General features: G+C 30.1%; 1 protein-coding gene across 2 annotated transcripts; it reads right to left on the reverse strand.

Annotated features, from left to right (window-relative positions):
* Positions 1-7,890: 7,890 nt before the first annotated feature.
* Positions 7,891-10,922, reverse strand: LOC146950619 (uncharacterized). Of its 2 annotated transcripts, XM_085741574.1 has the most exons (3): positions 10,744-10,870; positions 10,591-10,642; positions 7,891-9,686 (listed from the first exon to the last, which is right to left on the reverse strand). In XM_085741574.1, exons 1-3 carry the CDS (start codon positions 10,744-10,746, stop codon positions 9,145-9,147), a joined length of 597 nt encoding a protein of 198 aa, XP_085597700.1. In that variant the 5' UTR covers positions 10,747-10,870; the 3' UTR covers positions 7,891-9,144. The 2 variants fall into 2 exon arrangements, with proteins under 2 accessions (XP_085597700.1, XP_085597699.1); XM_085741573.1 differs by having other exon boundaries at positions 10,591-10,922.
* Positions 10,923-15,086: the final 4,164 nt, after the last annotated feature.

The following is a 15,086-nucleotide window of genomic DNA, read 5'->3' on the forward strand; positions in this document are numbered from 1 at the left end:
CTCCCTTCCATATTGGAATTCAAAGACAAAGAGGCCCATCTTCCACCTTGATGATTGATTGATAATTTGATATAGTTAATCACATTTTCTCCATGATATATATTGGTCCTCTCGAGGGATAAAAGTGAATGCGTGTAAAAATAGATTTTTGTTGTCTACCTTAATGTCTAATTGATGGTGACTTATAAACAATTGCAAGTATACAAATAAAAAGAAAAAGAAATGGTGGCATGAGATATTTGCATTGAAAATGTTTGTTACATGCTATTACAATTTTTGATAGAACTCATTAATTGAAATAAAAGTATAGAAAATTAAAGTGGTAACAAATATTATAGATAATTTGATTAATTGAATTACAATAGATACAATGGACCATATTTATACATATACATCCATATGAAAGGAAGAGAATGTAAAAATTAATAGTCATAACTAAAAAAGAATGAATTTTGTCTAATTATCCATTAACTTTATGGATAGAAGATAGAATGACAATTAAGCTCAAAGGAAAAAATCAAAAGTTATAATGTGAAAATTCTACGATGAATTAATAGCAACTATAAACATATTTAACCATAACTTATATAATTCCGAGTAAATTTGAAAATTCTGTGATGATACATATTTAACCATAAGTTATAATTCCGAGTAAATAGACACGTACATATAGGTTTTTCCAAAAACCAATCAACTGAGAAGGAATTTGTCCGCATCTTGGCAGATATCGTGAGACATGAGATTCCTAATTCTCTTTGACTTAATGTTGTTGTTAAAGTCATGACTTGAAACTGCATCTACAACATTGTTTTGACAAATATCAACGCATAAAATAGAGCATCAATTATATTTATAGTAGTATATAACAAAAACTAATTATACATGTATCATTTAAATTTAAAATTAAATTAATCAAAAGTTGATCAGGGCTTACTTGTATTCAATGGTGACAAAGGGAACCTATGTCGATCACAGGAAATGGAAGCCATTTAAGATAGATTAGATGATATGGAGTAAGTGTAGTCAAAAGATCAAAGGGAAGTGTGTGGTGGTAATACCTTCATATGAAGATTCTTTGAGTTTAGGTTTTTTCTTCATTGCAGACTTTCTATTAAACCTTGCTATTTTACCTTTGTCAATGTCCATCTTGCGGTCTTATAAATATCCTTTATGGTTGATATATAATGTTTAATCAACTGTTATTCATAAGGTGTAAACATTAGTAGGAATGAATACGTTTCTTAACTGATAAAAGTAATCTTGTGTCAACAATTTGAAGATCTCTCCATCAGAATTTCATATACTATACAAACGATGCAACTCCAAATGTAGCAAATAAACACAATAGGAACCATAAAATTGTCAAAAACTTAAATATTCAATCAAAACAGAGAATAGAATAAGTCAAAACAGAGAATAGAATAAGAAGAAAATAAATTGTAAATATATATTCAATCAAAACAGAGAATAGAGAATAGAAAAGAGAATAGAGAATAGAAACAAAAATTGTCAAAAACTTAAATATTCAATCAAAACAGAGAATAGAATAAGTCAAAACAGAGAATAGAATAAGAAGAAAATAAATTGTAAATATATATTCAATCAAAACAGAGAATAGAGAATAGAAAAGAGGAATAGAAAAGAGAATAGAGAATAGAAAAATAGAAATAGATAGATAGATAGAATAAGCTAGATAGAATAAGAAGGAAAATATTTATTATTAATATTATTAATGATTGTAAATATATATTCAATCAAAACAGAGAATAGAGAATAGAAAAGAGGAATAGAAAAGAGAATAGAGAAATGAAAAATAGAAATAGATAGATAGATAGAATAAGAAAAATAGAAATAGATAGATAGATAGAATAAGAAGGAAAAATAGAAATAGATAGATAGATAGAATAATAGATAAGATAGAAATAATAGATAGATAGAATAAGATAGATAGAATAAGAAGGAAATTAATGAAATTAATAATATTTATTATTAATTTATTAAATTAATTTATTAAAATTAAATTAAATTATTAATAAATTAATTTATTAATATTTTATTAATTTATTAATAAATTAATTTATTAATATTATTATAAATATTATTATAATATTATTATTTTAATTATTTTATTAATATTATTATTTTATTAATATTATTATTAATATTTATTAATTATTATTAATATTTATTAAATTATTATTAATATTTATAATAGTACTATAATAATTAATAAATATTTATTAATTATTATTAATATTTATTAAATTATTATTAATATTTATTAATATTTTATTAATTTATTTATTAATATTTTATTAATTTATATTTTATTAATTTAATTTATTATTAATTTATATTTAATTTATATTTAATTTATTTTTTAATTTATTATTAATTTATATTTAATTTATTAATTTATTTATTAATATTTTATTAATTTAATTTATTATTAATTTATATTTAATTTATATTTAATTTATTTTTTAATTTATTATTAATTTATATTTAAATTTATATTTAATTTATTAATGAATTATTAATTTATATTAATGAATTATTAATTTATTAATGAAATTAATGAAATTGGAGGCCTAACTCATCCTTAAAAACAGGTTCATAAGGTGAGGATTGTCTCCTTTATATAAACTTCTATCAAGAGTCTTATATATCCGATGTGGGACATGGATTTTTCCCAATACACCCCCGTCACGCCCAGCACTCTTTGAGCTTTAGTTCGTGAATTGAAATATAGCCAAAAGTACATTAGATAAACAAAACAAAAAACTTAAACCATGTGTGTACTAAAGTCAATACAGGAAAGTAAAAGCAGAAGCCATAATTTTTTTTTACCTTCGTATAAAGTCTGTACCAATCTTTAAAAAAATAGTTAACCAGTTAAAATTATTCTCAACAAATAACACTTTGATGTTTGATCAATTCATTATTCATCTACCACACTTTTTTTTATCTTCTTAGAAATCAAGGATACAATACGAGTATCATGTGCACTCCTAATCCAAAACAACACAAAAAAAAAAAATCAGAAAATTCATCTAAAAGTACAAGCAATTCTGTGATAAATGTATGATCTGATTTCTTGGTTGAGACTCAGTGGGCGGACCACGTGCGTGAGTTAAAACTGGAGGAGCAGGTGTGGGGAGCTAAGACCGGTGGATCAGGTGCGGGAGCTGGGACTGGTGGAGCAGGTGCGGGAGTTGCGACCGGCGGATATATCAATTCTGGGCCGCAAGTCTTTTTTTTTGGTTGTGGACAATTTCTCCTCATATCATTGCGGTCAAAGCAGCAACGAACTTCAACTAACTTTATGCCATCGCAATGCAATTCAGGCTCTCCTATTTTGGGAGCCAGTTGGTTCATGAAAAAATTTGTGTCAATTTTTTTTTTGGCTAGGATATACACCGCTTTCTTCTAACGCCTTCTTTACATCACAGCTTTTGTGTAAGAAGAGCCCTTGTCTGTAGTATTCATCACATTTCAAGTCACTGAACTGACCATGTCTTTCCCACTCATGCTTCCATAACTCCTGACTATCTTTATGCAACGATGGCCAATCACGTTTCATATTTTTAGATAGTGCCTATGAAATTTTTGGCTGTAAAAACATTCATTCAACAATAAGTAATTTTGAAAATGAAAACACCCAGATCATTGAAATTGAAATTGAAATTTGTAGAACTTACCAAACATGGAACACCTATGTCATCGAGTTTTGAAGATCCTGTAGAATTTTCTACCCACAAATCGTGGATAGTAAACCTATCCTTGTTTATATGTGTATGGCACTTACGTTTTTCGCAGAAGGTTGGGGGCCATTGTTCCGCCAATTTATAATAATCAAAGTAGTATGATTCAGCACCATTACAGCATAAAAGGAAAACGACGGCAATCATAAAAATCCAGTAGATACTATAAATAATTTTTCTATTCCTCACCACCGGCTGTGGCTTCTCACCATGCTTTGCCTTGCCACCCTTCGACTTCATCTTCTTTGGATGTTCCAACACCTGCACCCGACAAGCCTTCCTCTTTCCCATCTTGTACTCGCTTGATCAACCCAGTCCACTTTTCCTCTTCATTCTCTTCGGATGTTCCAGCTTCTTTGATTTCCTCTTGGGGTACTGCCGCAACTTCACTTGCAGTGGAGCGAGTTCCTGATTTAGTGGTTTCAATCTGGATGTTCAATCTATTGCAAAGATCAACCATTTTCTTCCCACGTTCCTTCACATGCCCCTGGAAGAACATATGAGTATAAGAAAACTTCATAATTTGTACATCTCATTGCTGTAATTTTTAGTGTATAATGGCCTCATTATGTCACTGATTCTGGAAATGTATTTCTACACCTAAACCAACAATGTTGCTCTAAATGTCTTTTGAGAAATGTATAGATACTATTAATTCAATCAACATACTTGAAGGCCAATTTTGCTTTTGGCAGCTGCCAGAAAAGTGGAGATTGCAATATGAGAAGGCATGTAGTGAGCAAAGGTGTGCTCTGCAGAATAAGAAGAGAAATATTACAATGAATATTACTATATATTCTCCAAGCATGACTGTTGGAGAAAACATAGAAACAACCAATTATAATGAGCTTGAAGTATGAACTCAGTAATGAATAGAAAATTTTGTTTACCTCCTTGAGATTGAATTATGATCTCATTAATGCTACAACGTTTAAAACCACAAAATTTTTTGAAATAAGGGTGATAGTAGTTCAGAAAGCAGAAGGCAGTCACTGATCTCATTGCCCATTGAAGTTCTTGGAGAATGAGAAGCTCCATGCTCATTACCACCTGAGGAGTTATCCTCACATTCACGTCCCTCTGTGCAACCAATAAGTTCATTTAGTGAATTTAAAAACAATGCTCTATAACATAGTCATTGGAATACAAATTTATTTAGTTTTAGGAACCCAAATGTTTCTTTTCACTGTCTCTTAGGGAAAAACCAATCACAGCTTCAATAATTAGTATAACTAAAGGCACATATATGCATAGATAGCAAGAATTAATCCTACAACTATAAATAACTCAGTAATATTACTACTTTATTATGTAAATTTAACAATTCAATAAAAAATTTGTACCTAATATTTCAATGCAGTAGTAGGTGGAATGAAAGCATATCCACATTCTAAAGAAAAAGAGTTTAATAGTAAACTCAATCAACACATGAATTATTAGGCGAATTGAAAGAAAATCAACAAAGAACATTAGACAACATAGCTATTGTGAGAGTTTAATTCGTTTAATATTTTCTTTGTATGACAAAAAACACAATCAAAGAACACACCTCCTTTGTATGTAAACTCAAGTTATTCTTTTCTTTTGTTAGGAGAATCTTGAAACTATTCTTTATGAGAAAATCAACAATGTCTGAATCTTCATTTTTCATATATAGTAAGTGTTTGTTCTTCACTTCCGTATCGTCACAGTCAGCACCAAGTGTATCTAACAACTCAAGTTTAGCATTCACAAAAAGCTCAAATACCTTCTTCTGAAACCAATGTTCATCAATGTCCTCTAGATTCAACTCCATTGTTGAACAGTAGATAGAAAGAACACAAAACAGGTAACGAAACACTCACTGCAAGGAAGAAGAAAAGCACAAAAATCCAAAGTAAATGAGCAAAAGGAAAGTATCACGAAAAAAAGATCAATAGAAAGAAGAAGAAGAAGAAGAAAAAGAAGAAAATGTACAAACCTCTGAGAGTACCACCATACTATTCTTCAACGTTTTTTTTGGTGTTAGACAGAAAACGCAGAGACTGAGTGGGGGGGAGGGGAGTGAGAGTTTGTTAGAGTTGTTTTATTGTCTTAACAAAAATATTCTTTCTCCTCGTTAGAGTGGGGTCATTTTACTTCCATTTATTCATGTGTGAGAAGTTTTTTTTTCGAGGGATCATGTGTGAGAATTTATGCGTCTTTTAAAGGATTTAATCATTGAAAATGATATTAAAAAAAAATTCTATTTTTTTTTTTTAAGAAACAAAAATGGGATATATATTCACACAAACAGAGATTCCTCTTTGACACAAGGCGTACCAGAGAGGGCTCTCAAAGAAACAGAGTAGTTGTCAAAATAATACGAACAAAACAGTTAGCTGATACCCAAACAAGTCAACGGGTTTGACCACCACTGCTAACAATCATGAACAAAAGTGGCATTATTAGCCCTCAACCACTAGTAGGAATGAAATTTAACCTTGTCCATAAGTTCCATAGTGGAACTATGGGAATTATTAAACAATATGTTATTTCGGTCGTTCCACACTAGTCAAATACAAAGAAACCAAAGTAAATACTTTGATGATCTACACTTGAAATGTCAATCCAATACCGAACCTGCTGTCAAAGAGAACTAGACAGATCACAATGAAAAAACATATGTTGCACAGTTTCCACTTGATCACATCCTGCCAAGCAAAAGGAGTTTGCGCCTGTTATAATGTCGTGGCTGAGAAGGTTACTTGTTTTAGATTTATTTTCATATCCACATTTTTTTTTTATTAAATTATAACAAACAGAAAAAACTTCCCAATTGATTACTCTCTCCCGCTGTTTATAAATTATACTCCCTCTGGTCACTATTATAAGCAAATTTCTACTTTTTAAATTCATTCAATAAATGTTGTATGTGGTCTACAATTAAGACCATATACATCATTTATTGAATGAATCTAAAATGTCAAAATTTGTTTATAATAGTGACTAGAGGGAGTAATCGTTTAAGATTTGTGCACAATTATTAAGAAAATGATTAATTGTGTTTATTTCAATAGTAAAATTAATACTCCCTCCTGTCCTTAATATAAGAAGAAAAACCAAAGAACATCAAAACCAATGTCAGCATTAATTGTTGTAACTTTTTAAACATTTTACAAATATACCCTTATAGAATGTTGTGAAACATTAAATATATCAACTAATATTAAAAAGACAAACTTTAAATGAGGGATAAAAAAAATCTTTTAAGCAATAACTATCCTTAAAAGTTGTGACATTTGCTTATAATTTATAAATAGGAGCAAAACTTTTTTTGAAAATTTTCTTATATTAAGGACCGGAGGGATTATTATTTACTAAAACATCCTTATTAATTGTAGTTAGTAGAGTAGTTAAGTTGGATGAAATTCAATAAATAAGAGTATAATAATGAAAAAAAAGTAATAAATGCTACATTAGTATTCTAAAGTGACAATTATTTTGAGAAAAAGAAAAAAATGTTAAATAGATAATTATTGTGAGACAGAGAGAGTATTTAAAAGAAGAAAAATACGAACTACAAATAGTAGCAAACTAGTGTAGTGACCCGTGCCAAGCACGGGGAAATAAAAAACTTTTTTGATCAAATTTATAGATTTTATATTATGTTATCTTAAAGTTATAAGTGTGGTTATAATTTAAATTTGATATGGAAAAAATATCATCTTAATTTTGTATATATTTTGAAATATCTAAACATTGCACATAATGATTAAAGTATTGGGATTTATAATTATAAAATATAGTTGTAGTTTAAGGGTTGTTCATTGTTAAACTTAGCATATGTAATATTTTTGCAAAAAATACGCCGACGTACTATATATTATTATTTGTTGACATAATGTATTATATTAATCATAAAAACTAAAATATTTGTATTTTTTTTTATAAAATAGTCAGTGTCAGATGTAGAGATCCAATATGTGAATGCAAATGTTAGATTTTTTACGGGTGTGTATAAACATAGTTTATGCTACACAAATGTTGATTGTTCTTTGTTTTTATTTTTTACAAAACCAATGGTCTAATGTAAATATTGTATTTTAGGGTAACAACGATGTAAAATAAAAAGTCCAATGGTTGTTATACCTGAAAAGTGCATCAATTAAAAGTCAATTGCAGGAGGATCTGCTTATATAGAAATTACATGTCCTGCAATGACAAGTACGCCTTACAACGAAATAAAAAGAAAATATGACTTACAAACAGTACGCAACTTTAGTTTTCTCAATTATAGCAACAACAATTCTAAAACATAATCAATGATCATACTTTTTGAAAAACTTCACCATACACAACATTTGTGGTCTCCTTGCAAACATTATTATCTTTGTCCAATATGAGCAGCTTAAAACCTTTTCTAGAAGTAACTCGAGAGACAACGACATAGAGTTGTCCATGCGTGATCACGGGCCTAGGAAGATAAACTCCCACTCGAGATAAAGATTGACCCTGACTTTTATTTATCGTCATTGCAAAACAAAGCGTCAATGGAAATTGCCTGCGTCTAAATTTAAAGGGTAGTCATGGATCACTCGGAATAAGATTCATCTTGGGAATGGATATCCTGGTACCTGCCCTTTTTCCTGTAATGACGGTAGCAACTATCGTGCTCTTCCCTAGATGAGTAACTGTCAGCCTCGTACCATTACACAGTCCATTGGCTTGATCGATGTTTCTTATCAGCATAACTGGACATCCTACCCTTAGTTTCAACCGGTGATTTGGAATTCCAGAGCTCTTAATACCATTAAGAAATTCCGTTGTGAACCACTCGCTCTGGACATCAGAATTTTCGCTCGATCGACAAACATAATCAGAGCTTAAATACTCTTTCTCTTCACATGGAATCAGTGACATCATATATTCGTTAACATGCTCAACTGAATCAAGCGTTGGTGCGAGTATTCCCCTTTCTTGGAAAAAGAGTGGGTCACCAATTTTATCATTCAAATCGGGATGTACAAAGTCTATTAGTGACATCAACGAATTTGTTGTGTCGGATATGAGCAAATCTTCAGGAATTTCTTCCTTCATTTCACCATTCTCATCTGAAGTGTCGTTGCCGTCTCCAATTGAGAGTATCCACTTGCCAAAATTAGCAATTTCTTCCTGCTATGCAGGTACCGAAGATGCACCCAATCTCATATTAACAGTGAGCCTCAACACATTACGATAAGCCCATATCTTTGATGAATTGATTGATGCATCAACAATATCCTGCATCAATCCTTTTCGGACAATAGGCAATGTCTGCCTGAAATCACCACCTAAAACTACCGTCATTCCACCAAAAGGTCTAAACTCGTTAACGGGATCATTCTTGGACATGATATCACACATCGATTGGTCAACTGCATCAAAACACCAACGGTGCATCATTAGCAGCATGCACCAGGTCTGCCCTTGGATTATTGTTATCCATGGTCAGAGATGATGCCTCACTAATCTCAACAGTGACTGTCAGCATTGAGTGTGCGGTTCTTCCACCTGGTAATAGAAGAGCCGCTATACCGCTGGATGCAGCATTCAAAACAATTAACCCCTTCGATCTAACAGCAGTGGACAATGTTTTCCATATAAAGGTTTTTCCAGTACCATTGTAACCATATAAGAAAAAGAAACCACCGTCGTCAGAACCAACGGAGTCCATGATCTTGTCATGCACACATCTTTGTTCATCAGTCAGCATCAATAACATGTCAGCGTGTGTCTTTGCCAGTTCATCCTTGTTGTAATTTAGCTCATCAACGATAAGCTTGTTTGTGAACGTTGGCATGTCTGCTGCATTTGGACTTGGCATAGATTTGAATTCAGTAAGCGACCGTCCATTTTCCTGAAGCAGCATTTCAATTTGAATCAAACACAGGATCTTTAAGTCATCTTCACTGATACATAGATCTGTATATTAAATGTAAAGTTACAAAATTAATATTAACATCTTTGCATGCATCTGTGTGCACGTTGAAGAGAAAGAAAAAAATATTAGCTTTATATGAGAAGCCTTTATATTTAAACGTATCATTATGTGTTGAAACATGTCTATTTTCACTTCTGTCTTTGACATAAAAACTAAAAATGATAGGGTAAATTGTAGCCTCTTGTGGGTAGACAGCGTAAGTTCTTAGAATTATATGGAATGCAATGAAAAAAATGATATTGAAGTTACAACTCAACTCTTAATCGATAAAAGCTTCTTTCAGCTTAACTCAAACTAAAAAAATAAGCTTATTTGTAAAGGATTTCCCAAGTCATTAGTTACTAAATGTACAGAAGAAATAGATATAGGAACTTCTACAAAATGATGTCATGAGTGGAAACTAATGTAGATAATGTGAAAAGTTAATCAATTAATGAACAGATAATGTGAACAAATTAATCAAGATATACATAGTGGAAAGCTATATACCTACTTTCTTAGCTAGCCTGAAATTTATCTCTGTTTTACTTAAGCTTATGTTTTCTTACGTGCATACACTCGTATTATATATATATATATATATATATATATATATATATATATATATATATATATATATATTGTTGTATAAACTTATTCTCATCAAATCAAAAATATTTAATAGTGTATTTGTTTATTTTTTTTGAAAGACTATTGGGTTTGTTTATTATTACTACTTAAATAGATAAATTTATTTATGGAGATAGGCATACAATACTTTGAGCATGAGTATGTTAACCATTTTTCTAAACTGGACCTTTTTAGCCCGAGAAAAAAATGCAAAAATCAGATCTTACACAAAACAAAATGGTACATAGATTTCGAAATAAGTACAATAAATATTACCCGGAACATTCAGATGCCTCCTACGTTCAAATAAGATACCATCGGACAGCAACTGCCATGTCACATCCCATACAATATTAGGGCTCATCATTGTGCTAGTGGTTAAGAGATGCACAAACAACCAACGTAGTTGTTGACCCGAACCCAACTCACCATTTTCCGTTATACAATCTATAAACTTTCTGTCGTCATCAGGTAATCCCAAAGCAGAGCATGCTTCCTGGAACGTGTCATAGGTATGTTCATTAACTGTTTTTATGCAACTATATCCCATGCAACCCTTCTGAACGGTCAACATTATCCTCATGTAGTACAGCTCCCCTATACCAGGCGGCGTGCAATGAAGCCTTCCAATGCAAGCCGTATAAACACTCTAAAAACTCTCCTTACATGACCATTTGGATCCCTTCCTAAAATCTTTTCTCCTAATGGTATATCCTGCACTAAGTATTATAAATTCTCCCAAAACTTTACTTAAGGTTTTCTTCTAACCCTACATGAGGTGCATAAGCACTAATAACATTAAGGCTTTGTTTGGGAGTTTGGAGGGGAAGGGAGGGTAGGGCTTTGGGGGGTTGGAAATATATAGAAAAATGGACAAAAAATTCACATTTTTTGAAAGAACAGTTTTTTAGAGAATGATAAACTAATACTTATGATTAATATACTTTTAATTTTAAGAATATAATAACAACATAGATTGGTTTTGAAAAATTCATATAAACCATCCATAACCCCCCAAAACCCTCCCCCAATACAATTTTTGAGTTCCCCCAAATGAGGGGGATTTTTTATTATGAGTAAAAAATTAACCCCCAAAGCCCTCTCCTCCCAATGTCTTCTATTTCTTCCACTTGCTCCTTCCTTTTTTCCAAAACCCTCCCATCCCCTCCAAACTCCCAAACAAAGGCTAAAGGTATCTTATTCCACTACAAAATTTAGGACTATGATCCTATCTCCCAACCTTTTTATATCAATAATATCCTTATTCCACTCTTTACCCACAATAATGCTTTCCCCATTTCTCGTTCCAACTTTGCAGTATACCAAAAGTTAAATTCTGAAATATCTAATTTGTTCTCCTTTCCACACACCCATATATTTTTATGTAGACACATAAAATTATTCATCCTCCTAGCGAGTGTGCACTATTTTCATAATTTTTTTTTGTTAAGAGTTTCTATATTCCACGTTTCAAAATGAGAATCATACTCTCATGAACTAACTTCTGTACCCATGTTCGTTCACGAGGATTTGGCTAAAGAAGTTAGTTCGCGATTATTCTAAAAAATAAATAAAATTTAATTAACATAAATTATAAGGAAATGTTAAAGCGTGCCCTTAGGACATTGGTCAAGAAGATAAAAATAGAAATATTGCATTGGAAAATGAGTTAAAATATTATTCTTTTAAAAAAAAGTTAAAAATTTATTGAATCCAATGCAAACCTACTGCATAACACTACGTGCCTAGATATTTTGAATGAAGATATAATATTAATCTCACTTGGGAGGTTTCTCATATAGTCTAATACGATGATACACCCCAATGTAAGCTCCATGAGAAGTACCAACATTATAATGATTTATTTTGTTATTTTTTGAATGTCATTTGTTTATCTTTTTTTATCTTAAATTTTATATTTTTGATTTATTCACTTTCGTGCAATTTTTTTATCATGACAATATTTTTTTTAACATCTATTATTTCAAATTTCTTATCCTTTTTTAGAGTATGAGCAAAGAAGAAAGTTAGTTATCAAGTGCCAATCTAGTTGAGACGTCATGCCTCTCTCTTTATGCTTTTGCATTCTATCCATTTATTAAAAAAATCTTCACCTTTGGTCTTTTGCGGGATCTCACAAAAGGAAAACGTAGATGTGTAATACTAAGTTAACAAAATAAATGTTTATTATACATTTAAAATTGATATGGAATTTTTTTAATAAGTGTAATATTCTGGCAGTATAGTTACCCAGTAATCTCCAAATCCTTAAACAAACCCATAAAACTAACAGCAAGTTATTATTTTCCCTTATTATTTCTCTATGTTCAAATTCCTTTTTCATTTTATTTTTGAAGAAGCAAAATTAGCCCACCTAAATTGACTTATTTTTTGTCTAATTTACTTTCTCTCTTCTCATAAATGAAATAAAAAAACATCCCTCTTTGAAACCGCTATCAACCCACCTTTTTTAAGATGTTGTGCCTCTGAACTTATTAGACAATCTCACCAAGTCACAAATACAAGAAATCTCACACTGAAAAGGGAGAAGTTAATGTGTCATGTGCAAGTTAAACATCTATGTTGGATCATGTACCTAATGTCTTAAGATTTTGGGTCAAAATATGGTGTTATGTCATTTTTGAGGATTATCTTAACAAAATGTGATGATCCAACTCATTGTATACTCCATCAAAACTCTGAACATTATGATGAATTGCTTTCTTAGCTTTTTTTATGTCATTTGTTTAATTTTTTATATTAATTAAAAAATTAAATTTTTATTTTATTTTATTTCAAATTCCTTCACTTTTGGTCTTTGGTAGGGAACAAACCATGGAAAAACGCCAATGTGTTATGATTAGTTGACAAAATAGAAATAAAAGCGCCTTTTAATTTTCTCTCTATTTTTCGTACAATTTATTATATTCTTCTTCCCAAATATTTTCGTACTATTTCTTATTATGTGCTTGTATGACACTTCAATAACTGAAAATGAAGACAAACATGTGTACTAATCGAATACGCGGTGACAATAGATGTCTAGTAAAAATAGATGCTTAGCATCCCCAACGGTGAGATCTTCACCATTTAAGATCAGGTAACTAATAGGTATCCCATGGGGAATTTTTTTTAGGGTCTTCTAATACCGAGAGTCTCACTTGAGACCCCCAGTTCATAAGTGGACCCGACAATACTTTTTATTAAAATAATATGTTAGTGTTGAAATATAAATGATGAAGAGTTATTGGTGGGAACCATTTATACTTTTTGTTAGAGGATCTCCATTGGAGTGATTGAGTATTTATTATGTACTTTTACTAAAAAATTATAAAAGAATGATGTGTACATGTGGGACCCGTTTAAAAACTCAAAATTGGGGGTCTCCATTAGGGATGCTCTTACAATTTGATACATCAAAATCAAGCAAACTCTAAGATTAATGGTTTCGGACCCACTGAAAAATGAGAGTAGTATTTTTTTTTTTTTTTTACAAATAGTGAGTATTGTTTTTTGAAATAACAATACTCACTATTTGTAAAAAATAGTGAGTATTGTTGAAACTCACTATTTGTAAAAAATAGTGAGTATTGTTGAAAACTAAAAAATACAATAAAATTGAAAAGAATTTTGAATTCTTTGGTTCAATATCTGAATTGTGTGAAGAATGGTGAAATTAGAATCAATATCTAGAAAAAATTCAAGAAAATCACTACATTAACGTATGGATCCAAAATTTACTGCAAAAATAATTAATAATATATTTTATAAAAAAATTACATCATGTGAAAATGAAAAATAAAAGTATTAAGTTGTTTTTAAAAACATATGAGTAGATAAAAAAGTATGAGTAATTTATTTTTTTCTCATGACTCATCACAAATGTTTTTATTTTTTTTCATAAATAATATGAACTTAAATAATGTTTTTTATGTACCATTAATTCAATCATTCCTTATATATAAAGAAAAAAACGTTTTTCTTTGACCCTTCTTATCACCCTTGTTTTTTATTTTCTTGCTTCTACAAATAATATGAACTTTTTTATGGAAAGAAATAATATGAACTTAATCAATGCTTTTTATACACCACCAAATCATTCCTTATAGAGAAAAACAAAAATGTTTTGCTTTGAATGATGTTTCCTATGTGAAATATAGACATTGATTCTACTAATTTTTGCTCCCTTTTTAAATTATAGCTACTATGTTGGTACATGTAATCCTTCAAAAAAAAAAATTGGTACATGATATATTTGTTTTTTTTATCTCTTTTTTGCATATCTTGTGCTATCAATATTTTTTAATTTTTATTTTTTTATTTTATAGAGAGAGAGAGAGAGAGAGAGAGAGAGAAAACATTAATTTTAGCACATAAATTTTTCAAATCACATGAAAAACTACAGACGAAATTTTATATAAATTCTAATGATGCAAAACAAAAAATATGTAAACTATAATTAGTTATGATATTGCTACGTATAAGAAATTTTTATACTGAGTTGAAAAATGTCAATAAAGTTTAAGGCATTATTGCATACATATAAATTTTCATCGCAAATTAATTTCATCTCATGTCCATTAAGTGTAAAGTTAATTTGATTAAATGCCATAATATTTTTAAATGAAATTTAAGGTGACAGTAAAGATAATTGGGACAAAGACAATCATTGAAATTAATTGAAAAGATTATGCTGCCTCTTTCTTTGAATTCGGTTTATGTCCATAATTGTTTATTTGGCTAGGTTTATGTCCTTTAATTTTTTTATTTGT

This window comes from Medicago sativa, chromosome 2, assembly GCF_051527215.1.
Source record: "Medicago sativa cultivar Bolivia chromosome 2, Bolivia_mono, whole genome shotgun sequence".
NCBI lineage: Eukaryota > Viridiplantae > Streptophyta > Magnoliopsida > Fabales > Fabaceae > Medicago > Medicago sativa.